This window comes from Chinchilla lanigera, unplaced genomic scaffold (genome assembly GCF_000276665.1).
Source record: "Chinchilla lanigera isolate Chin_1 unplaced genomic scaffold, ChiLan1.0 scaffold00045, whole genome shotgun sequence".
NCBI classification, from domain to species: domain Eukaryota; kingdom Metazoa; phylum Chordata; class Mammalia; order Rodentia; family Chinchillidae; genus Chinchilla; species Chinchilla lanigera.
Window position 1 is genome coordinate 8,571,115 of NW_004955446.1, and position 24,865 is coordinate 8,595,979.

A 24,865-nucleotide genomic window follows, 5' to 3' on the forward strand; every position below is an offset into this window, starting at 1 on the left:
TGTTCCCCTCCCCTCTCTTCAACCCCTCTTGCCCACCTTATTTACAAAAGCTCTGTGTCCATTTTATCCTTCTTTTCTAATTTTTTTCTTTGCCCTTCCTTCCTTTCCTTCCTCCCTTCCCTGGTGCCATTTCCCATGTAACATTTTCTTCCTATTTCATAATATCTATTATAATTTTTGTTCCTTATTCACACTTTTAGTTTCTCACACCAGAGAAGCACTACAGTATTTACACGTGTGTCTGATTTATTTCACTTAAGCATATGGTCTCAAGGTTCATTAAGCGGTGAGAGGAGAAAAGTGCCCTTCTCCACTGTTGGTGGGAGTGCAGACTGATGCAACCACTGGTGAAAATCAGTGTGGAGATTCCTCAAAAAATTAGGACTAGAGGTTCCATTTGACTCAACTATTCCCCTTCTTGGTATCTGCCTGAAAGAATAAAAAGCATCATTCCACAGCGATATATGCACACCCACGTTTATAACATTACAGTTTGTAATATCTAAATCATGGAACCAGGTCAAATACCCATCAACTGATGAATAAAGAAGACACGGTATGTGTGGTTTTTTTGTTTGTTTGTTTTTATATATCAGTGAACCTTTCTCTGTAAAAATGTGTTTTGAGCTTTATTGAGATATAATTCACATATAATGCCATTCACCCATTTGAAATGTATACTCTGGACATACTAAAAACCATTTGATCATACATTATTCAAGTTAAGAATCTTAGTTTTTAATAGGGCTTTAGAATAGGAACCACAGTTCCACAAAAGTTATGTGAACTTCTTCAAGATGACTTAGTTAGTTAAATATAGAACTGGGAAAAAACTGACTTCTGTAATGCTTTTGTAAAGTGTCCCTTATAGAATACAAATTTTTAAAAGTTTCCTTACGGTTAAGTATGAGAAATACTATGTTTGAAAATATGATTTGCTTCTGAGAAATCATTATTTAGGTATGTCAAATTTAAAAATTTCATCTAGAATCATAGATCTGAATTATAGACAGATTGAGTGAAATATACTGTTTTTCTTATAATAAAACAGCTCCAAAAGCTGAGAATACTGAACATATGTTGGTCACAGTGAAGTTTTCCAGTTATATTATGCTAAATTGGGAAAGACTGTAAAGTCCTTTTCTGGACTCAGTGTGGAGTCACATGGATGGATAGAGAGTGAAAGGTGAAGAAGTAGGGCCCTTGCTTGGGTTTTGACCAATATGGGATGATGTTCCTTTAAGCTTAGTTTATGTATTGGATTCATTTCATTTTCAGAGCAGAAGTCTTGTCCTATGTGGTCAAGTCATGGGATTATTTTTCCTCTCACTACCTTTCATCATGAACAAAGACTGAAGGTCTATTCAAAGTCTTTTGTGCAATAAATGCCTCTGTTTGTAATGCAATAAGCAATTTTGGGGAGTTTGGAAATCTTTTGTTTATGAGTCTGAGAAAATTTAGATATCTTTTTGTATATATGACCTCAAGGAAATTATTTAACTTTTATATCTCAAGATTTTTTTTTTTTTTTAACTTTAGAAATGTTGAGAATAGAACCTTCTTTCTTGGAGGGATTGTGATGATTAAGTAATAATGCAAAGTTTTTCTCCCAGTGCTTCTGTGTTTTGTACGTCTCACTAGTGACTTTTTCTGTAATTCAGGCTAAGGGCTTATCTACAGATATAAGGGGTTTTTTTTGTCTGAAAGTTAAAGGAAAAATGTTTGACTATACTTTCCACTGAAAGAAGACTCAGAAATAAGAGTGTATAATAATATAGAAATTTTTTAGTGGCCATCAAGACCTATTGTTGTTTTCAAGTTGGACTAATTTTTAGAGATATATTATGTGAGTTTCATATTAGCCAAGTAATTAGAAGTAATGGGTATTCTATTACTAATTTTTTAAAAGTTAATGTGTCAGGAAGAAAGGAAAGGCTCTTACTAGGTTATATAGCAATTTTCTTAGCAATAACATAAACGTACTATGGCCTATAAAATGATTTTACGTGATTTGTGCCCTATAAAGTGTTAATTTTTCTTTCAAGTGAATTGTTGACTTAGTGTTCAGTACATATTTCTCTGACATTTAGTTTTAATTTAGAAGAATTTTAATGAGTCTTGACCCTTTTATTAAAATGAATTGAGCTTGGAAAACACTTTAATAAACTCAAGAACACATTTGTTTTGTTCAATAAATTCTAGAAACTCTTTAAAAATATTAATGAGCCTTTGATGATTAATTAGGTGGGCCATACTTAATTAGATGGAATGTATCATTGATAGTGCTAAGGAAATTTTCACTTCTTTATTGATTTGTAAATTTACACATATCCAATGAACAAATACTTCTAACTTTTACTACTTTAACCCCCTTCTGTTCCACTTATATTCAAACTCCTTTTGAATATTAACCATTGAGATAAACAGCCTTCAGAATCCTCTTCCAAATGATAGCGTCTCTTACTTAGGTATGTCTTAAGAATCTTAATTAAATCTCTCTCTATTTTTATCCACATACCAACTATATTTTCACTGTTTTTTCCACAGTAAAGAGTCTAAAAACCCAACATCTCTTCCCTCCTGAAACTATCTTCCTGTTCTACTTATTCTTCCACATTTACCACCATTCAAGCCTTAATTTAATCCCCACCTTTTCTTTCATATTCTCCCTCTATCTAGGTATTTATTATCATTCCTTTTACCACTTGAAACATCAATCATATCCATTAGTAGTTTGATATTTAGCATCTATTTTCTTTGTTGGAAATGTTCTATATCTCTTTCATTTAAAAAAAAAAAGATATTTTCTTTTACAAAGATCTCTGCCAATACCCCGGAACCTAATAAAAATTCAGTGACGATGGTGATCTGAAAACCAAAGTTCCACAATGTTCAGATGTACTTTTAGATATACTTTTAGATGTATATGTACTTTTATATATTCTGATATAATTTTATCATCAGAATTTATAAGGATATAAATTCTAAATGAAAATTAATCATAATGAAATTTAAGATGAAGTAATCTTAGAATATGTTATTTGACAAAGTGGAAAACTACCACAGAGTTTAATTAAAACTCCACATTGAAGGAGTACAGGCGTATAGATGAGAAAGAAAAAAAAACCCTCAGGAATTCCACCTCCCGCTGCCCTTACCTGAATATCACACCTCTATAAGAGCTTCATGACTTGGCAGCGTTCACAAGTTGTCATGGTTTTGAGTGTAGTCAAGGACAAAATTTTGTGGTAGCTGGACCAAGAACACTCAGGTGTCAATTATTTTTCCATACAAAAAGACACAATTGACTTTAAATATCTGATCAGCTTTTATTTTGTCCTGGTACCTCATGGACACAGATTCAAATCCCATGTCTGCAACTGTTAAACTATAACCTTTGGCAAATTATTTAATTTCCCATGTTCCCATCTATAAAATGGTACAAAAATATCAACCTTGGGATGAATGCATGAATTAAATACAATAAAGTGCAAAGTGTTCTCAGTACTGTTCCTGCAATAGGATCCTTTAACACACAGTAAAGCGATGGGAGATTTGCAGAATACTTTTATTCATGTTTATTCCATGTCCAGCCACAAGACTGAATTAAATTTTAATAGAACATCTTTATGTATTCTATTTTAGCTTAGTTGTGATCATTAACATAATGCCCAGTCTCTGTGAATATCCTACATGAAATACCATTGAGAAAATCAGTATATAAATAGTCTTCTTAAGTGCCTTGTACAAAGTCACTGGAGGCAAGAACTACAATGGAGGATCCCCTGAACATAATGAATTTCCCAGTATAACAATGTATAAGTCTTAGGAGTATGTCTTTTATTTTATTATAACAATCGTGAGCCACTTTTGCCTATTAGAGTGAGCCATCTAAACACCTTCTGTTCCCAAGCTCTTGGGCTTGAGCTACACTTTCTTATAGCAAATATTTTGCAATTTGCCATATATCCAGCTCCCTGAGGGTCAGAGCAATATCACGTTAATATTTAAGTGCCATAGATGACCCAGAATGGTGCTTAGCAAAGGTAAATGCCCACAAGTGATAATTAGAACTGACTCTTTAAAAATTGAGAATTTTTCTTTTTCTTTGAAAGTGAGAAATTTTCAAAAATTTGATTTTTTAATCACACCAGTTTGCTGCATCTGAATTATTTCTTTGAACTTGGAGAGCTGAGGTTCCCCCCCAAAAATTTGCTGCTTTATTGCATTTCTATTTTCTAGTTTTTCATCTTGGTGTGCATTTCTACTTTTTTGTTCTTATACTTTGTGCATTTCTTACGTCTCTTTCCACCAGTTGTCAAACTTCTCCCTTTTCAATCTGCTACTTCAGGGTTCCTTTATCACATATCATTTGACAATATATTTTCCTACACCTGATTGTATCATTTGCCAGGTGTTTTGGTGTGTTTTCCTAAACATTGTCTAGACCTCTTAAGAGAAAATAAGCTCTTTGAGAGTAAGCATTATACACCTGTTTGTACAACTTTCTAATGTAGCCGTCTAATCCTCAATACTTTCTAGAAATTCATACACATATATATATATACGTAGAAATGCATATACTATGTGTAAGATATAGATCCCCTTTTAAATTCAATAACGAACCTTGACACTGTGTCGCAAATTAATGAAAACCCTTTTGTTTTGATGTACATTCTCTAGGAATAAGAATAATCTCCTTAACACCTTTCTATTTTAAATATGTGCATAGTGAATTATGATTAAATCCTGGCACACATGTCCCAATGAACTGTTGTAGGTGTACTTGCAGGAGATGGACCAAGAGACTGACTGATCCGGGGCTTCCAGGAGAACCTCAGGGGACCCCTCATTAAATGTCACATTGTAAAGGCAAGACATTGAAATCTAAGATGGAGGAATGAGGAGTGAGGGGAGAAGAAACCTGTAAAATTGTTCTAACGTAGAAACTGCCCTGCGCATACCCCCAACTTATTGACTCAGGACTCTTCCAGTCTTCAGGTAAAATAGACTTAGATCCAAGAGGTGCGATCTGATTTCAATCTGAAAGTGTTCGGTACATCACTAGACTGCTGCGGACATCCTACTGAAGGGCTTAGTTCTTGTCCAAGGCTGCAGTCCTGCCTGCACTTCCAGTGTCCGCCTGATGGCACTTGGCTGGCTTACTCGCTTGCTTGACTTGTTTGTTATACTATGCTGACTTTCTTCCAGTGACGAAATAATTTATTTTGTTTTAATCTTCTTCTGAATAAGTTTGTTGCAGCTCTATTCCCTGCATCTTAAATGCTTTAAAAGCAGTGGAATTATGAAAAAGCTAGATTTATTAAACCTTTTATATTTGAATACCAACTTATTTATAACATGCATAATTGACACTTTGAAATTATTTTTAACTATACATGAAAACAACCTGTCCATTTGGAGGGGAATGAATTTAAGTACGAAGAGATTGCAAACACCACTCATCATGGGTCTAATTTACATTGCTTGGTGCTTTGAAAGCTTTGTAATTACCAAGCTGGTAGAACACAAAAGCAACCCTAACATATTTCATGTGAAGTATTTTGAAGCCTCTTTCGGATTTCTAAAAGGAGGAGGGGAGAGTCCATCTTATTCTGTTGGGATTTGTCTTGTAAGGTGCATTACAACTGCGTTTAGTAAGCAGGGAACCATTTCTCTGTGTCTAGCTAGTGCTTATTTATTCTTTCCTTATATAAAAAAAAGACTAGCAATTTTCTTTTATGAACGTAGACTGTAGGGAGATAAATAGCCCTTGTGGTGGAGGAAGGTCAAGTTCAAAGTTTTTCTTTCCTCTGGATTCCGGAGTAAGCAAATGGAAAACCTGGCCAAACAACCCAGCAGCCGGCGTCTGAGGGCTCAGCCCTCCCCCTAGGACTTTTATGTACATAAGCAGAAGTCACTGGGCAGCTGCGGCGCATTAGTTCCGATAGTTTAGCAGGCTGCTTTGTAGCACTGACAGCAGCGCAGCAGCCGCGCCTGGCTTCCCCTCCATGTTCCCTGCTGCGAGCAGTCGGTGATCTCCGCAGGGGCTGGGAGGGAGGGTGACGTCGGGCAGGCTTCCGCTCGCCGGGTCCGCACCCAGCCCTGTCTCCAGGGGACACTGAGGCAGGCGACCGAATGAACTAAGAGCAGCTGGATCCGACCTGCTTCCCTGGGCTTTTCCCGGACTCCTTGCGAAGGAATCGCTGGAAAGAGGCCAGGCAACCACGTTGCCCTGGATTCCTGCCAACTGTACAAAGTTGACCAGGAAAATGGCTCAGCAGGCAAGCCCGGACACCTTAACAGTACCTGAGGTGGATAATCCGCATGGTCCAAACCCCTGGCTGAACGAGGATCTTGTGAAATCCTTGCGGGAAAACCTGTTGCAGCACGAGAAGTCCAAGACCACAAGGAAATCCGTTTCTCCCAAGCTCTCTCCGGTGATTTCGCCTAGAAATTCCCCCAGGCTCCTGCGCAGGATGCTTCTCAGCAGCAACATCCCCAAGCAGAGGCGTTTTACGGTGGCACATACGTGGTAAGCTCCCACGGTCACCCGGAGATGGCAGCTGTTGCCCCCTCCAGGCTTCTTGCTCCAGCCGCCCTTCATTTGGGGGGTGGGGAGGGAGGATCCTCATCATTCCTCACCTGTGATTTATCAAAAGTAATCTGCCTTAATAAATCCCACAAATGTCCAAGTCGGGGCAGGAATCCTTGAATAGGTAATAGAAGTGGTTGAGGTGAGTGCTTTTCAAGTTCCTTTGCTATTACAAGTTCCTACAAGAAAGCTGGATTCCAGATGTCAAACGAGAATGCACTTTTACTCCCATACCTATGTAATGGAATTTCTTTGATTTCCTAAGCCAGTGTCTCCCCTCCCCGGGCTTCTCTAACAGTTTAGGAAGGAAAGGACCAAAAAGGAGAGAAGAAAAGTCCTACTTAGCTCTCTTTTCTGCATAATCTCCATTTGATAATAGAGATGCTCATGGTATGTGTGTGTTGTGTGTCCCCCTCATAAAGCCTCTCCTTACTACTGACCTTATTATATTTATAACCTCAAACACGACTTTCAGAAGAAAAGAAAAAAGGAATTAGGAAGTCTGTGTAAAAACTTTCAAGCTGGTACACTACTTGGTGATATTGTTGTGGGGTTTTTTTGTGTGTGTGCATTTGGATTGTTTCAGTATTTTTTTGTTCTTATGAGTATTTTAATCTTCTTTATAATAGACAAAATTATTTTATGCATATGCTTCCATATATTTTCCTGGAAGACTCTTAATGTTTTCTTACTTTAAAAAAAAAAATCTAAGTATGAAAATAAGTCGTTGCGTGAGAGGTTACTGGGAGTTTCTGCTTGAGCAGAGGCACTTGCAGGCAGAGACCGGAGGTCTGCACATATTTGATTAATGTTAGGCTGTCATAGCAGCTTTGCACACTTTCACATTTTGGTAAGATGAGTACAAATCATGATAAACAAAGCATCATAACAAAGAGAAAAGAAGGAGTGTGTTAAATGAGAAATTGACTGAATGGTTTTTATACAGTTTTTCCACAGCAAATCAAAGTGTATGCTAGAATGGAAAAAAACAGAAACAAACCTTTATGGAAGGAAGCAACAAAAAATTAGAATCAGGAGCTAACCTAATGGCAAGGCTGTTCCTAGGAATATATTAATGTCATAGATGAAAGTAGATGACAAAAGAAGTAAAAGGCATGTCACACCCCAAGTTACGTCTAACCTCAAAATTTTAATTTTTAGAAGCTAAATTGCCTTCAACATTTTAACAACTAGATGGCATTAGTCTGAGTTTAGATGGATACAATGGTGATAGAAGGAATAAGACAGGCATTGGATTTTTTCAGTCGAGTAAATTACTGCAAAATGGTGCTTTTTCTCTGAGGAAGGTATTGTTGGAAATCTTTGTTACTAACAAGCAGTGATTTTTTTTTAACACTAGGAGATTCTCTGAAGAATAGGGTTGGCACAAGGCAAGGCTTCGGATGCCAGGGCAGGAAACTGGCTTCAGTTTATAAGGAGCCAGGACCAGAATTTTGGTATCCTATGTCCCTTTTGGTTGAGCTGCTCTATTATTATAGTTCCTAAATTGTACCCATTGCTGAATGGGTGAGCCTTAACTCAGCCACTTGATTCTAGTCTGAGAGAAGCAACCTAGAGTTCAGCTAAAGGTTATCTGAACTATTTACACATCTTGCAATGTGAGGAAGGCAGGAAATCTCATGAAAACCGGCTTTCTACTGAAATTTCTGGCACTTCCTTCTCTGGTGCTGTTTGGAAAAACTCCAAGAGCATGATTTGTACCGATATTTTATTTTGTTCTATTGGATCTCAGCCAGATCAGAGAGGCATACAGAGATCAATGGAAGTGGAAAATAAAAATTATTGTATCAATTCCCCGTTAACTTGGAGGAAATCATTTACCTCATAGACTCAACCCATCCAGCAAGGGACTTGGAGAGAGCATCTCAAATTTTCCATATTATTTCAATGAGCCCCAAGACTTTCATCACATAATATCCACAAGCATCTTTTGACAAATATCCCATCTGTGCTCTCAGATTTATACTAAGCTGTCTGCACAATTTTAAAAAAAGAAAAAACTGTTTCACATACACTTCTATCTAACTTGCTGTTACTACCACCATATTTACATCTGCTGCTTCTCCCTAAATTAAATTATCAGCACTGAAATACATGCCTTGCACGGTCCTGCCTCAGAATACTGTTTCCCGCAGCTGGTTCCCTTCCATTCAATATGCACACATTTAACACCTACTGTAGTTAAAGTGTTTATTTATACTTAGTGAATACAATGTTGAACCAGAAGTCATCCCTTGTTTTCAAATAATTCACACTGAGGTAGAAAAATTAAATCATGTTGGAAGTCTTCTACTTAAGTTAAGGTAAACTTGTTGCTGTACAAAATACACTACAAATCTCAGTGGATGACACAATGAGCATCTATTTCTTGCTTCTCCTTTTTGTGAGGATACTTCCTGCCATAGGGTGCTCGGGAACCTGGGATCCTAGCATCTTACAGTGGTACATGATTCTCAAGGGTACTAGCTCGGCTGAATCCAGGGAAAAGAGTACAGAGGATGGTGTATCTGTGTGTTTATAAGATGGGCCTAGAAACACACAGTTCACTTTGGTTTATTCTCCTGCATAGATTTTGCCTCTATGGCCAGATCTAAATGCAAAGGAAGCTGGGAAATAACTCATCTCTGGTCCAAGGAATAAAGTAAAACTAATTTAGCCCATTCTGGTCTTGGTATTTTAATGACACCCTGGATCAGCCTCAATTCTTAGAATAACATTGGTGTTGGCCAGTCTGTGAACTTCTCCCAAACCCTCCTCACTGAGGAGTGTACTGAATCAAGTCCTCTCCTTGACGGGTCTATTGACTGGAAGGACCTTGCTTATTATCAGTTGTCATCTCCTATCCTGTAACTGTCATCTGTGAGTATAGGAACTGCTCTGAGAAACCCTCAGCTTGACTCTTTGCTCATTTGTGTTATGTGGCCCTCAGTGCTTTGAGTGACCCACAAGCAAGCCAGGTCCCTGTTCCATTTCTTGGTACACCCATGCCTAACGCGATGGCTGGCCATTGGTGGATGTTTAGTAAATATCTGCTAAACAAATACAGTAATCAATATTTTAGTGTTCTCAGCTTTGTAAAAGTCTCCTCTTTGCTTAACTAAACACTTGTCATTTCATCTTTTAGTATGCTGTATTTGCCAAGTTAATCCAGGTTGTTCTTTTCTTCATACTGCATGTTTGCAGTACATAATGATTACATTCACTGTGGGGAGTTGGTCCATGTACAGAACACATATTCATTCTTTTCTATTGCCCTCCCCTCCCCTACTCTTCTCGCCCTCCATCCCCTGGTCTCTTTCTCTTTTGCAAAAGTTCTATCTCCCTGTCTCCTATGATCATCTATCTTTTATTTTGCTCTTTAACTTACTTACTCTTTGGGTTTCTCATATGAGAGGAAGCATATGATACTTAAGTTTATGCTCATATGCAAACTTCATTTGGGTTGTCGTGCAGCACATTGGGTTGATGCAGTATTCTGGGTGCAGTGCGACTTCAGCAGAGAGCATCAGCAGCCAGAAACAAGACTATAGATGATAGTCTGGTAGATAAAATGCTACCATAGAGTAGGTTAGACTATCTAATCTACTAAAGTTTAGATTCAGACTTTTGCATTTGCTATTGCATGATTTCAGACAACTCACTTCATGTTTGGGAAACTGTTTCCCAAATTTGTGAAAATAGAGGTTTCCTGAAAATTGGGAAGGTGGTTCTATTAAATATAGTTATATGTAGATTAAAATTTGTTGCACAGTGCTGGACACTTCCTGAGTGTCATAAGCAAATATTTTCCTTATTATGTACTACATGCCACCTTTGTAGCCTTGGTCTGCATGGACTATAGAATCATGTTTAAATTTCTAGATGATTATCCTAGCAACTATTTGTGGATAGATTGGTGTGGATATATGCAAAGAGATCCAAGAATTCGACACAATGCTGTCTATTGGCTTTATACTTGTAAGAAAGCAGAAGCCAGAGAGGAGGGGTTTTGCAAGACAGAACCATAGGGTGCATGCAAGCTCCATTTCCACACCTCTCCTGGGTCTCTGCCACTGCTGAGTGCTTCCTTGATGAAGCAGTCCCAGCTGGAAGCAATCTCGTCCTTCAAATTTCTGTAATGCATCTGACCTCTGATCTTGCTGAATGCCTATTGGTAAGATCTCTAGGTAATATGTATTAACCTAATTGGTATTAAGTCTGGCACTGTGTGAAGATTAGCGGTATCTTGGGTTCATGCTTGTTAGCACTTGTCTCGCCATTTTAATTGATATGTAGTACATTGTAGTCTAGTGATTGTATGCAGGACTCTGGTTTCATCTATGTGAGGAATTCCCTGTGACGTCAGCAGGATCTCTGAAGTCAGTGGAATCTCTGGTAAAGAACTTCCAGCACTAGTTTATCCCAGAAAAATCAGACAGGAAATTCTTTATGTTTTTCAGGTTTTCTCCTTTCTCAATTTGAGTATATTTCCTTTATGTCAGGCCTACATAAAGTCACAGATGAACAACTTAAAACTACTGGTTATAGTTTTGGGGAACTTAAAAGTGACTGTTTCATCATACTTAAAACATAAAACCTGTGTTCTTTCATCTCACATTCTTTTTAAAAGTAATTTTATATTAATGATAACCATTGTGACATTATAGCATTTTTCATATTTGTGTATGGAAAATGTCCACTCAGATTTTTTAAATGTTGCTATTGTGTCACTGTTTACATCAGATTTTTTTATGAGTGTGGTATCCTGGGGATTGAACCCAGGGCCGCCTCACGGGCATGCTACAGAAGTGTTACACCACTGAGCTCTACCCCAACCCCTCCACCTCTTCCTCCCCATTTAAAGAATAAGATATTATAGATAATGCTGAAGTCATCAGTCTTCCTTTTCCTCTTCTGGTGCATTCCTGGGAGATCCTGTAGTAAGTGTGGGCTTCCTTCCATGTCTTCAAATTTTAAATGCATGTCTATGTGCCCTGTTTGTGTGTTTACAGTGTGTCTGTGTGTATTCCATACGTACACCGTATATACATATATATGTACACCACACTGTGCCATACTATGTAGCAAAAAAGAACAGGGAAGATCTGTCATATAGGTATATCCTTCAGCAGTCTACCCTTCTATACTATGGCCGTTTAACAGTATTGATACATATAATCCTGGATCCTTCAGTTTAACTACCAAACAGTATACATTGATTTAGCTCTAAAAAGCCAATCATTTTCTAATCTTAGAATATTTTTATTACAGGGGCTGAGGATATAGCTCAGTGGCATAAGCACCTTCCTAGCAAGCACAAGGTCCTGAGTTTGATCAAAAAAAAAATATTTTTTTACAGTATTTAATGTCATCCCATGCAATCTAAGCAAATGTGTAGTCTTAGTGAATAACACTGAGTCCACTTACTATAATTAGAACTGAGGATGCAATTTCCTAAATTTAATAGTCAGTGTAGGCTATATTAAAGTATTATCAGGCAAGTTTTCAAACATTGTTCATTAAAAACTAATATTTATAGACAGCACTCACACATACCTCAAATTTTTTTATTTAGATATATACCACTCAAAAACGTTTTTACATTTTAAGTCTGATAAAAGCTAAATATGATTTTCTGATATAAAAAAACATGATGGGGATTTTAGTCATGATTAAGAACTATGTGGGAACATTCTCAGAGATTCCAAACATCTTCGTTGTGTCTTCTACATTATGCACTGAATGGAGATAATGTTCCTCAGTGCACATGAGTGAAATGAAGCAACAGGATTTTTTTGGTAAACACGGTGATCAGGTAATATTCAAATGTATTATTTTTATGATTTCTGTATATGCATTTTTGCTTTTAACAACAGCATATCCAAAGGTAGAAGTACATGGTAACATCCTTAGCAAAGGAATTTCTTTAGGATTAAATTTGAAATTGTATAAGACTTGGTTCAGGACATTTTATAAATTTATACACTGAGATAAATAGTTTGGGCCATGCTTTTCCTCTATTATCAATTACATGTTATCAGGCTTTGACATGACGTATAAAGTTGGTCATGTTTAAAAGTAAACATTTGCTGTCTTGAATCATTTCTTCAGCAACTGTAGTTGCTTTCTTGTTCAGAGATAAATATATTATAAATGTTCAAAGAAGGGGGTAAAAGCATTTGTCATGTATAAAGGAGAAATCCTGCCATTTAGAGTTTGTAAGTTAAAAATAAACATAGGTCATACCACACACACACACACACACACACACACACACACACACCTCTGACTAGGCTTTTCAAAGCCATTGTTTAGTGATTCTATTTATGTATTCTTTTTTTTTTTATTATTGTACCTGTCCTACATTTATGCTATTTAGCTTTAAGGTTATCTTTTCACTGTCTTACGCTGAAAATGCCAAGGAAAAGAATGGCTGGTCCTCTGCTGGGAGATAGGAACCCCGATGAGGGATGTAGGTGCAGTGTGACAGCAGGAGGTGGGAAGGAGGTTTCCAGGGGGATATTGTCCAGGAGCGCACCAGGAAGTACTGCCTGCATTTTGGGCTAGACTAGTCAGCCCCAGGACAGCCTAGTTCCCAGATGTTTGGCATTATCTGAAGCATGGTAGATGGAATCACTGCAGGTTGACAATATCTGCAGCTTCTGTTTTTGTTTTGTTTTGTAGTTTTTCTTCAGGTATCAGGAATCGAACTCACGACCTTGAGCTTGCCAGGCAGGCGCTTTGCCCCTCAGCTAAATCCCCAGCCCCATCTGCAGCTTCTGAAAGACACCTAAAGACACTTCTAGTTTTTTCTAAAACCAGGAGGAAAAAAGTCTTCTTACAGTGTATGTCCCTTGAGTGTAATGTTTACAATATTGCAAAGATTATAAAATGACAATGAGTTACTGAGAAACAATAAAGAAAAAAGTAGAATGATGTGGCAGCTTATTATCCTGCTGTACTTCCTGTGAACCTTAACGTTTATGGTAAGAAAAACTATGAAGCCTGTCTGTACCAGCTGAAGCCATTCACACTTGTGGTGGAAATGCATTCAAAGGCAAACATCCTTTTTTGCAAACTTGGTAGAAATGTTGAATGACATGAAAATAAAAACTAGAATCTCAAAGTTCATTTAAATAATTGAAATCAAAGCTTTAATATTTAAAATGATTCTTTCTGAATAAAAATCTCCTGTGAGTTTAGGTAACTAAACGAGTTTCAGAGCTTTTTATTTATTTACTTTTCTTTCTCTGGTAGGAAGTTGCCAAGTTTGTTCTTAAAGTGGCAGTTTCAGGAAAAAGCTTGATTATTACCAAGGAAGCAAGTTTATGGCATTTTAAAAAATGATTTTGATTTTGAAAAAAAAAAAAAAAAGCATGTTTTTAAGCATCCTTAGTATAGTTCAAGCTGTGTATCTCCAGCTTTTCTGGCCATTTGATTTTGACCTTAGTTACTCGACCTTTTAGAATTGTAGGCTTGCGTTTCAGAAGTGATATGGTTATAGAGGCATTTGATATTTACAGGTAGAAGAAATTGACTAATTAAATTTACAAAGCGATAACAAACTGCAGTACATTTAAGATAAGTAATTAAAAACCCGTTGCAACTTGCTGGTGGAAGGGAATGACGTAGCTACTACATGCATAAAAAACAAAACACAGAACTCTGCAATGATTCTCTGACTCATAGACAAGCTTCCAGCCCTCAGAATGAAAGTATTGGTGACATTCATTCTAGGACACCATCTGGAAAAAAATTATTTTATGTAGGAAATGTGGAAATGTATAGGTCATTATAAAAATTCTAACTGAAAATTCTTTTAGTAATTCTTCAGTATTATACCATCCTGACACATCACTCTCTACTATTGTGTATGCAAAATAGAAAATTTATTCATGTGCAACTTTAAAGACACAAACCTCCCTGGTTATTTCAAATGACATCTCAAAATGAGACCTGCAAGCTGGGCATGGTGGCACACACTTGTAATCCCAGCACTCAGGGGGCTGTGGCAGGAGGATTGTTGTGAGTTTGAGGCCAGCCTTAATTACATAATGAGACCCTGTCTCCAAATAAAAAGTGAGACCTTGAAAATTTGAAAAGAGAATAAATGTCTTTAGTCATAATAACAGTGTTCCAGGCTATGTCAGGTACTTTAACCAATCAGCCCTTCAAAACAAATAAGGTATACTTCATGAATACAAGTGCTGAGGTCTGCCTGAAATGGTTCATAACCAAGATCATTTAGCAATACAGCTATGAAACTAGTAAAGTTAAAAATTGAATCTAGATCTGCCTAACTCTACATCCTCTATTCTTTACTTGAACATCTCTTTTCTTTAGGCTAAGAGTCAGATTCACATTTATTACCCTGGCACTCTGTGTACTGAAACTGTGAGGCTGAATATTCTCAGACTTTGCAAGATAACTGGAATTCCTGTGACTCAGGAGGCTGAGGCAGGAGGACTGCAAGTTTGAGTCTGACCTGAGCAGAACTAGGTGAGACTCTCTCCTAAAATAAAGCACAAAAATGGTTGGGAATATATCTGAGTGTGAAGGCCTTGATTTCAATCCCAAGCACCACAAAAATAAAAATAAAATTATGGTAGTTATTTAGAAGGATAGAGAGAACTCTTTCTTGGCATGGCATCTCAGTTTTTTCTCTATGCGTGTGGCTTGTATGAAAATAATTATCCACCCTTCTGATAAAAATTGTGTGTGGAATAGAAATGCATATCTGGTGAAGAACAGCTTTAGATTCAACATAGGACGTTCTCGATCAGAGTGATTTTTAAATAAGATGGACTTATAAACAAAACCAATCAGAATAATTTTACTTTCAGTGATTCAGAGAAAAAGGCACAAAAGGCTTAACCTCTAAGGAGAACGATTGAGTCAGAAATCTGTTAAACTCTGGCTTCAGAAAAGCCAGCTGAGATTGATGTACACAGGCTGAAGTTACTAAGCAACAGAGCAGCAAACTGCTTGGTAACCAGATCTGGCCTGACTCACCGGCTGACTGTGAGTGACCAGTGGCCAAATAGGAGAACCAAGTTCCATCTTACCTCCAATCTTCCATTCTTCTGCCAGCTTTAGGACACATCCCATCATTATAGAGTAAAGCAATAAAGCCTCTGGCTTCACAAGATAACTGCACTGGCTTTTGGAATGGAACCATCTGCGGGACCAGAAGTGAATGCAGTTTTTCTTTAAAATAGCATTTCTAAGAGTGTATTGTTGGAGTTCAATGTATCACAAGTAAAATGTAAGCTTTAAAGAGAGTGAAGAAAAGGAAACATGGCACTGGAGCCTGCCTTGGGGATGACTGGCCTGGCTTGTGCCTTCCTTCCTCTGGCGAGGTCTTTCTTTGAACCCTCAGACCTGCTGTGTTGCCATCTGTTTGAAAGTTTGTTTGTATCTTATAATATCTTCTATTTTGTGTATGTATTTGGATTCTGTAACTGGACTGTTCATTTGTCAAAAGTCAGACTCCACATAGTTCAATCTTGATATGCACCGGGAAGCTCCAAGTGGCACCTGTCTGATATGTGTTCAGTAAATATTTGTTATTTGGCCAGTTGAGGAATATACCTTCCTTAGCTGAGCCTTCAGTGCTGGGACCCCAACAACCCATAGCCTCCTGGCGTGTAAGTCCTGGTGTTATGGTGTTTGATTACCACAGTCAGAAGAAATTTTAAATGCAATGATTAAACATTTCTATGGACTTTGTTCCCAAGATTGTGTGTGTGTGGGTGGGTGTGTGTGTATTCTGGGTTTACACACATCTAGTTTGGTGTATATTGATTTTAGTATACATGGATAAAACTATATAATAGTGTCATAGCAATTTGTCAAATATATGCATTGTTGTAATAGTTTATATTTTTAAAAAGTTACGCCTTCTGTGTTTCTGAAGCAAAACCTATGTAAATATATTTATGATTCTTGAGAAATTACTGAATAACTAACTAGTTAAACTCTGATGACTAATCCTTATCTTTTAGAATTCACACTGGTTAAATTATACACTAAGACCTAAGCTTATAAAAGACATGCCAAGATTTTAAGGAGAAATTTGAGAAAAAAAAGCCTCCATCGTGACTTTTTTTAGTATGACAATTTGGAGACATTTTAACTGGCAGAAAATAAGCACTACCTCAAAAGAAATCATGAGAATAATTAAAATTTTATGAAGACTTTTGTTATAGACATATTACTTTAATATTAATATTTTGTCCATTGTTCGATACATATTTATTTTTACATTGCAGTCATCTTTAAATTTCTTTACCATTACTTTCGTAAGACAGTCTTGTGATCCAATTAGCCATTATTAAAATAAAACGGCTTCCTCCTTATTGTTATCACAGTACCTGCTTTATTCCATTTTCTGTCAGACCTGATTTCACATTTATACTTACAGTGGTGAGTGGATACAGCTGACCTTTCAAAGTAAACAACTTTCTGACTAATAAGGTTATTTAAACTATTATTTCTACTTGTTTACTACCTTAAGTTTATAGTATTTGCTTTACTTTGCTTTATTCTGTGCCGTGTGTATTTTTATGGCCCTCTATTGAGTGAGTGCCAGATAGAACAGCGTATCACGTATGGGTAGTAATAACTAAAACATATATGAACTGCAGGCTGATGACGCACAAAGTGTACATGTATGGCTGTCCTCTGAATAGAACTAGGCTTCCTTTAATAAAGCCTTCTACTAATAAAAGTAGAGAGTTATTAATACTGTGATCACTCTCATTTTACTTTCATAGCTTACAGGTACATCTGTGGACCACTTGTACTTTTTTGCTTTTAATATTTCTAATAGAGATATATTTTAATTTAAAGGTCCATATGATTAAAAGATGGAGTTTTGTATCATTATTACAAATTGTAAAACAGTGTCATTTATCATGCATAGAAGATAAAAGGCAAAATAATTCAAATTTACCTAAACACTATGATCAGCAGAAGGCTCTGAGCCTAAGGTTTGGTTTCTCTTTTATTTAAAAAATGAATTTAGTAAATAATATAGGTATATGAAATGCAAATTAAGCCTTTTTCCTTCAGGCAATAAGAATAACTGAAGCATTTGGAAAGGAAATAACCTTCTTATTATTTGATTCCACACTTTAAAATTCAATAACTCATATCAGCTATGCCTAAAACTATCTTGACTTGACACACACTATCACATGTATAAACCTAAGGCTCCTAAACTATTAATACAATCAAGCTATTAATACATCCACCACAGGAAAGCTCTTCTGGTCTGCATTCTTTAGCTGAAGGTAAATACACTGAGCTTGATCCGGGAGAGTCCAATCCCTGTGCATAAATTACGGTGCTGGCACCCTGCTTTTCTATGATATAACTATCAATTTCCAGACTTGTAGCTGCAGAGAAGCAAAGAAACACAGAATGCTTCTATGAAAGGCACTGCTCCTGCTAGTGGCCCTTTCCAAGTCCTAATTATAAGGACACCTGGGTGTGTAGTTTGAAGTGTAGTATCTCTAAGCAAGAATGTGAGGGGTGAGGTAAGTAAAAAATTACATTTTTTCTACACCTCTGTAATTTTATGGAGAACTTCCTTTTAGACTAGAATACTCACACAGGCGTGGCTACATAATTTGCAGAGCTGCGGTACAATGAAAAATTAGGTCTCTTGATCAATACAATCTGACAAATTTCATGACGGCAACAGCATGCATGCACTCCACACACAGGGCTCTTCTGAGAGTGGGCCCTGTACAACTGTGTAGGTGCCACTCCTGAAGCCAGACTCTGAACCCGCAGTAGGTCTGAGATAGACCCAAGCCCTGCAGGTGATGTCAAAGCCATCTTTTGAGCAACTGTCTTACAGGGACATCTTGATTCATCATCATCTTCTCTTTTACATACTATTAATAGAAACTTCAGAGGACTACAGTATGCATTGGAGTAAAAATCATAAAGCTCTAGGAAAGAGCAGTGGACCAGTTGCAAATGATTAAAGAGAAACATTATCTAATGTTCATCTCTAGGATTTCCTTTGTAAAAGAGCAATTCTATACATTGGTAAATTAAAAGCAACATTGCTTTTACATTAAAAATCACTTATCGACATGTTCAGTGTTGTCCAGTGAAATACACTGTTAGCATTTGATATTTGTGCTCACCCTCTTTCCTGCAAGTGTCTCATTCACAGTCTTTATGCTACTCTGAGACTCTTTTCTCCTCCATTGTCTTAATTGTAAGCTCCTTACATCAAAGCTCCTCCAGTTCTAGAGTCAGCCTTCAACCTTATTTCAGTATGTTCCTTACACCACAAGTTCTATCCCAGTTCTGCTGTCAGCTCATGTAATAAAATCTGATTCCTAAACCTCACTCATTTCCTTGACTCCAGTTCTATATGAATGTCTCCACTTCCTGGGTGTCTCCTCCAGGAAGATCCACTCTTGCCTTCAATTTAACAGGTACACAACTAAGCTCACTGTTTCCCCCTCTCGGGATTTTTCTGTTTCTGTTCATTAGATGACTTTTCCTAGTGCACCAGATGAAGTCATCGTTCACTTCTGCTTTGCCTCCTCGCTGACCAGGTCAATGCACCATTTCACCCCATCGCTCTTGCTGTTTTGTTCTTTCCCAATGCCTCTATTTGTTTTCATAGTTGGCCTTATTCTTGGATTCTTCAGTAAAATCCTGTCTAATCTTAGTGCCATCACCCTTTCCTTCTCAGTGCTGTCCCACTTGTTCAAGCTCCTTAATTATTCTGAAGTTCTGCTTTGGCTGCTGATAGTTTATAACAAGGGTGAACAAACTCTTTCTCTAAAGAGCCCGACAGTAAATACTTTAGGCTTTTTGGGCTACACTGTCTCTATGGCAACTACTCAACTCTGCCATTGCAGTACAGAATAGCCAAATATATATATATATATATGGTTATGAGTGTGTTGCAATAAAAACATATTTTTAAAAAGTAGCCTAGATTTGGACCACAGGCCATAGTTTACTGATCTGATCCATGGAATAAAAATCATATTCCTCAGCTTGGCATTTCAGTCTGGGTGATCTGTATTCTCAAACTGCTCTCCCGGACAACCGCTGGCAGTTGTTCCACAGATTCCAGTGGAGATGAATCAGGAAAAGGGTTTCACAACCTTGACACTGTTGATGACCAGGCCCAGATAATACTCTGACCTAGGGGTTGTTCTGTGCTTTGCAGAAGGTTAAGATTAGTTCTGGCCACTACCCACTAGGGGACAGTAACTCTCATCTCATTGTGAAAATCGGAAATGGCTCCAGACACTGCCAGATGTCCTCTGGGTGGAAAATTAACACCGATGGAAAATGACTGACTTAGAAAGGAAGCTTTGTGAAGGAAGGAACTGATCACCTTGTTCACTCATGCTCTCCTAACACAGCAGAGTCTTGTCATAAAGGAAGAGCATCAGCTACCCATAGCCTAGTCTGACTTGGTGACCTACTCACTGTGGGATTTAGAGGTATCATTTAAACTCTACAGGCCCCAATTATGCTTTTCTGTAAATGGAACTATTACTAATTCATAGCATTGCTTAAAAGTTCAAATGATATATTTAACTAAAAGACCTTTGAAAAGAATAAGGTACTATTCAAATATAATGTAAAAATAGTACTGATGGAAGATAGAGCATGAGTTGAGCCCCTTGAAATCTAGAAGTTTAATCAAGCTCTTATATTGAGTCTACTCTGCACTATGGCTGGTCTGGATTTTCCTGGAGAATTTAGTGTTTGCTCTCATGCATTATGATCTAATGGAGGATAGACTACGGCTCCTCAAAAGACCATATAGCAGGTTACCATCACTAAATACAAAGAGTGGTGGGAGTTTTTAGGAATTAGAGATCATATCATGTCTGGTTATGGAAATCATTCAAGAATTTACAAGTAAGAAATCTGCAGTAGTATGATGTCCCCAGTACCATACAGTGAGTTATTTTATAATATCTCATTTAATATTCATGGCAAGCTAGTTAGATTTAGGTGTTACTATCGTGTCTGACAAAGAGAAGAATAGGACCTGGAAAGAACTCTGATAGTGATGTAAAGCATAAAATACTTCACCAGCACAGAACTGGACTGGGCAATGGAAAAAGAGGTGGCAGGGGATAAATTACTGTCACCAAGGGGTTATCATGAAGAAATATGGGGGCTTCATAGGGCTTATGTGAGTTTGAATATCTCAGAGGAAGTAGACCATAAAGGCAGCCTTGAATCAGATTTTGAAGAGTAACTAATATCTTCTCCTTCTCCTGTCCTCTCTCCCTCTTTCCCTTCTATTTTCTCTTTCTTCCCAACCTGGGATTTATGTGCTTAAATGAAACATGACCAATTTTATCTTCTTAACAGCTTCATTGCACATAAAAGTAACACTTTTAGCTATTACCCCATACTAAGCTTGCTAAGCCCCAAGTGTGTGCACGAAACACTTTTAGAAATTTGAATGTATCCAGTTAGACCAGTCTAAATCATCTGAAGCTAGCTAATGCCCTGCTATTCCTTCCATGATCATCCTTCTAAAGTAGAAGAACATACAATTCTATTTCTATTCAAATCAGACATATTAATTCCAGCGGTGGCTCTTGTGTTGTAATTAGAACGAGACATTATTTCTGCAGAGCACTATACCCAATTTTGTACTAAACTGTAAGAATATAACACTTAGAAACTTCCGCAAGTTCTGATGGACTATGCAGCATGGAAAACCATTTTGCTCTGAAGATGGTTTTCTCTAGCTTAATCTTAGCTAACTTGGGTAAAAGGCAAGAGCTAAATATCCTCTTATTCTTCACATTCATAAATAATTTTCAAGTGTGCACTACATGTACATCAGTCTTCTGGACATAGACTTCTGAATAAAATTGAAAAAATCCTGTCCCCGTGGAGTACATACTTCAGTGCAAAAGGTGACAACCAGCAAATAAATATTCCAGTGGGTCAGAAAGTGATCAGTATAGTAAAGTAGAAGAGAGTAAGCTAAGGGAGACAGTTTTATGTAACACTTTTGGGGAGAGTCCATGAGCTGACATTTGAGCAGAGATTTGAGGATGACTGAGTGAGCGGCATGGTTACCAAGGAGAACATTAGCAATGGGAATAACAGTGAAAGGCCCCGAGGGAAGGTGTGATTGGCATGTTTGGGGGAGGGAGAGGGTAAGAGAATGAGGTCAAAGCCACAGAAATGAGTCAGATTACATAGTATTTTGAAGCTGTGTTAAGGATTTGAGATTTACTTGGTTGTGACTGTAAAATATCAAGGTGAAAATGCTTAGTCTGCTTCAGGAGACTAAGGATTTAAAATGAGCAGTGTCTACCTCAGGGAGAGGCACCATCTGTTTCAGCTCCAGTGTAGATCTAAAATATAGATTCGGTGAGAGGTGAAACTGGAGGGTCAATTAAGAGACGGTTGGAATATTCTAGGTGAGATATTACGGTAATGTGAAGGTTGATGTGCTAAAACCAAAAACAAACAAGAAAAGGTCATAGTTCCATCTACCACTAGAAAGAAGAGCCAGAAGATTTGTTGACTGGCTAAGTGTGAAGAGTGAGAAGGAAGAATCAAGGGTGACTCTAGTTTGGGGCTTGAGCAATAGATACAATGCAGTTGGCCTTTACTCAGGAAGATTTTTGCAGGCGCATATTTAGGGGAGTTTGATAAGTAGTTTCAACACTTTACATTTGAGGTGTCTCCTGGATTTCCAAATGAATGTATCCCTTAAATAATTTGATATGTGAATCTGAAGTTTGGAACAGAGATCATCACTAGATGTAAACATTTGAAAGTCATTATAAATAAATCTATTAAATATTATGAGACTGGAATGCAGTACTTAGGGACTTGGTATTTATAGAGAAAAATATTGTGACAGGAAGGACGTATCAAAATTTAGAAAACAACAAACTATGGAAAAACCAGCAGCAGAATCCATGTGATAGTGGAAAACGAAGTAAAAGAAAATTTGAGAAAGATACCTGGAAGCCAAATGGACAAAACATCTCAAGAAGGAAGAAGTAATAAGAAGTGATAAGTGATAAGAGAGGTCAACTGCAATAAGGACCAAGAGTTCTTCATTGCACTAGAGTATGGAGGGCATTGGTGTCTATAGCTTTGGTAGAATAACGATGATACAAGACTTAATGGGGAGAAATATAACAAGTTATCCCAGAATTTAGCAGCTTAAACAAGGAGCATAGCTGGGTGTGGTGACACACACTTGGGAGGCTGAGGCAGGAGGATTGCAGTGAGTTCAAGGCCACCCTGGGCTGCAAAGTGAGTTGACCAGCCTGAACTGCATAGCGAGACCCTGTCTCAAAAAGAAAAAAATTTAAAAAAACAAACAAGGAGCATTTCTTATCTCATACAGTTTCTGAAAGTTAAGAATCTGGGAGTAGTTGAGTGGGGTGGTTCTGGTATAGGCTCCTGTCAGAAATATTAGTCAAGCTCTCAGGGAAGGTGTGTCTGCAGCTCGAAAGTTACTTTCCTAGATGGTACTTCCTACAGACGGCCTTGCTGTTCACTGGACAAAAGGGAAAAGATTGGCTTTAGCTGAGGTGAGGTATTCCAGCCAGGTCTGAATTGAAGGGCATTCAAGGAGTGAGCATGATGGCTTACTTACTCCAAGCCTACTGAGGAAAAGAGGATGCACATTATTGAGGGGGAGTAAAAGCCTGTAAAGTCAATGCACTGAGGGCTTGATGGGCTTGAAAAACTTTTTGAGTCAATACTAGAGCAAATGTGCTACAATGAAAGGAGGTCAGAAGAGAGGCTTGGAAGTGATTACTGTGTAAGCTCCTGGTAATAGCAAGGCCTTGAGTATGGGTATGAAAATGAGGTAGCTGAAGTGGAATCATGCATAAGATCATCTGAAGTGAGAGCAAGCAAGGAGTTACAGTCATGAGTCCTGTCAGAGTGTTTGCTGGAGAGAGACAGTGGAAAACCCTGAAGGGCTGAGGAGAGACCCGGAGACCCATGGAACCAGGGCAGTAGACTTCTGCTGTAATTTTTGAGGATGTATTAAGGCAAAGAGAGATGGTCTGGAAGCAGCAGAGAATCACAGGAGAGACACCTGCTTCTCTTTTAGGGTCAGTAGCACAAAGATGTGGAAGAGAAAATAACCACCATATCAGAGGGTTGGAATAAATCAGTATTCTCGATGAGCAACCAGGAGTATTGAAGATAGATGAAAGAAACAGAGAAGGCACTGAGAGTTCAGGATTTTTCAGCTAGGCCATGATTTCTAAAAGTCACACTGGAGAGTTTGTAGTAGTAGAAGAAGCCTGGGGACTTAAGTCAGACTAGGGGATTTACAGAGCCCTTTGGAGATAGGCAACAGCCCAGCAGTCTTGGGCTTCTTGTAATGATAAGAGAGCCAGGACCTTGTGAAACTCTTTAGTCAGACTACCAGACCCTTCTGCTGTGATGGCCAATATCTTGGGTCTCTTTTTAACAATTCATTCCAGGTACCATAATACATCTGGGGTACATTTGTATCAAAGAGGGGAGATGCAGTGGTGTCTGGATGGCCAGGTGTTCCCGTCAGGCTGCAGGCCAACATTTTTTTCCAGTAAAACTATGTTCTTCCCCTCTCTTTATCATACATTTATGCTGCGGAGATGTGATACACGATAAAGAATGTAGAAAAGTAACTAGGAAATTGTTAGTTTCCAGATGTATGGCCCAGGGGCATATTTTTCTAGCATGAAATTGCTATGTGTTTTCCTGAATCAAACATAAAATTCTGTTCCTGGGTATGTAAGGGTAGATATTGAAGAACTGAGAACCACTGTTTTGAAAAATATTGTATTGTACTTGACACAGCAGTTTATATGCATAATTATCACCATAACATTGCTTTTATTAAGTAAGTTGGCACTAGGGGTTGGCATAAAATAGCTTGAAACAACAACAGGACTGTGCCACATCTTTACGTTTATATCAGAGTGTTTTCATTAGCATAACTCTTAAGTGAAAGAGCTGCAATTAATAGGATATACCTTTCTCTTTGGAATTTGAGTTGCCAGCTTATGGATCTACATTGGGTGAGCTGGCTGGCTATTAGAAAATATCATTTTCTGTGTCTTCTTAGGAAGAAGAAAATGCCCTGAAAAGCTACATGTACAAACTCTCCCTCACCCTAGGGCAAAGGGTGAGTCCTGGCACCTTTTAACCTGTAAGGATTATGCAGCTCTCACTATGATTGATTGGTTGGCTTCTTCTCAAGAAATGCTCCCAGTATGTGTTTTATGT

General features: G+C 37.8%; 1 protein-coding gene across 3 annotated transcripts in view; it reads left to right on the top strand.

The window, feature by feature from the left end:
- Positions 1 to 24,865, top strand: part of Pde4d (phosphodiesterase 4D, cAMP-specific) — a 1,338,202-nt gene that overhangs the window by 656,789 nt on the left and 656,548 nt on the right. Inside the window, exon 1 of one of the 3 annotated variants that reach the window (XM_005392664.2) lies at positions 3,338 to 6,535. The exons of the other annotated variants lie outside the window; for them this stretch is intronic. Within the exon in view, the coding sequence (XP_005392721.1) occupies positions 6,273 to 6,535 (263 nt within the window). The 5' untranslated portion in view covers positions 3,338 to 6,272. Of the gene's footprint in view, positions 1 to 3,337; positions 6,536 to 24,865 lie in introns of those variants that run through there. 3 annotated transcript variants of the gene reach the window in all.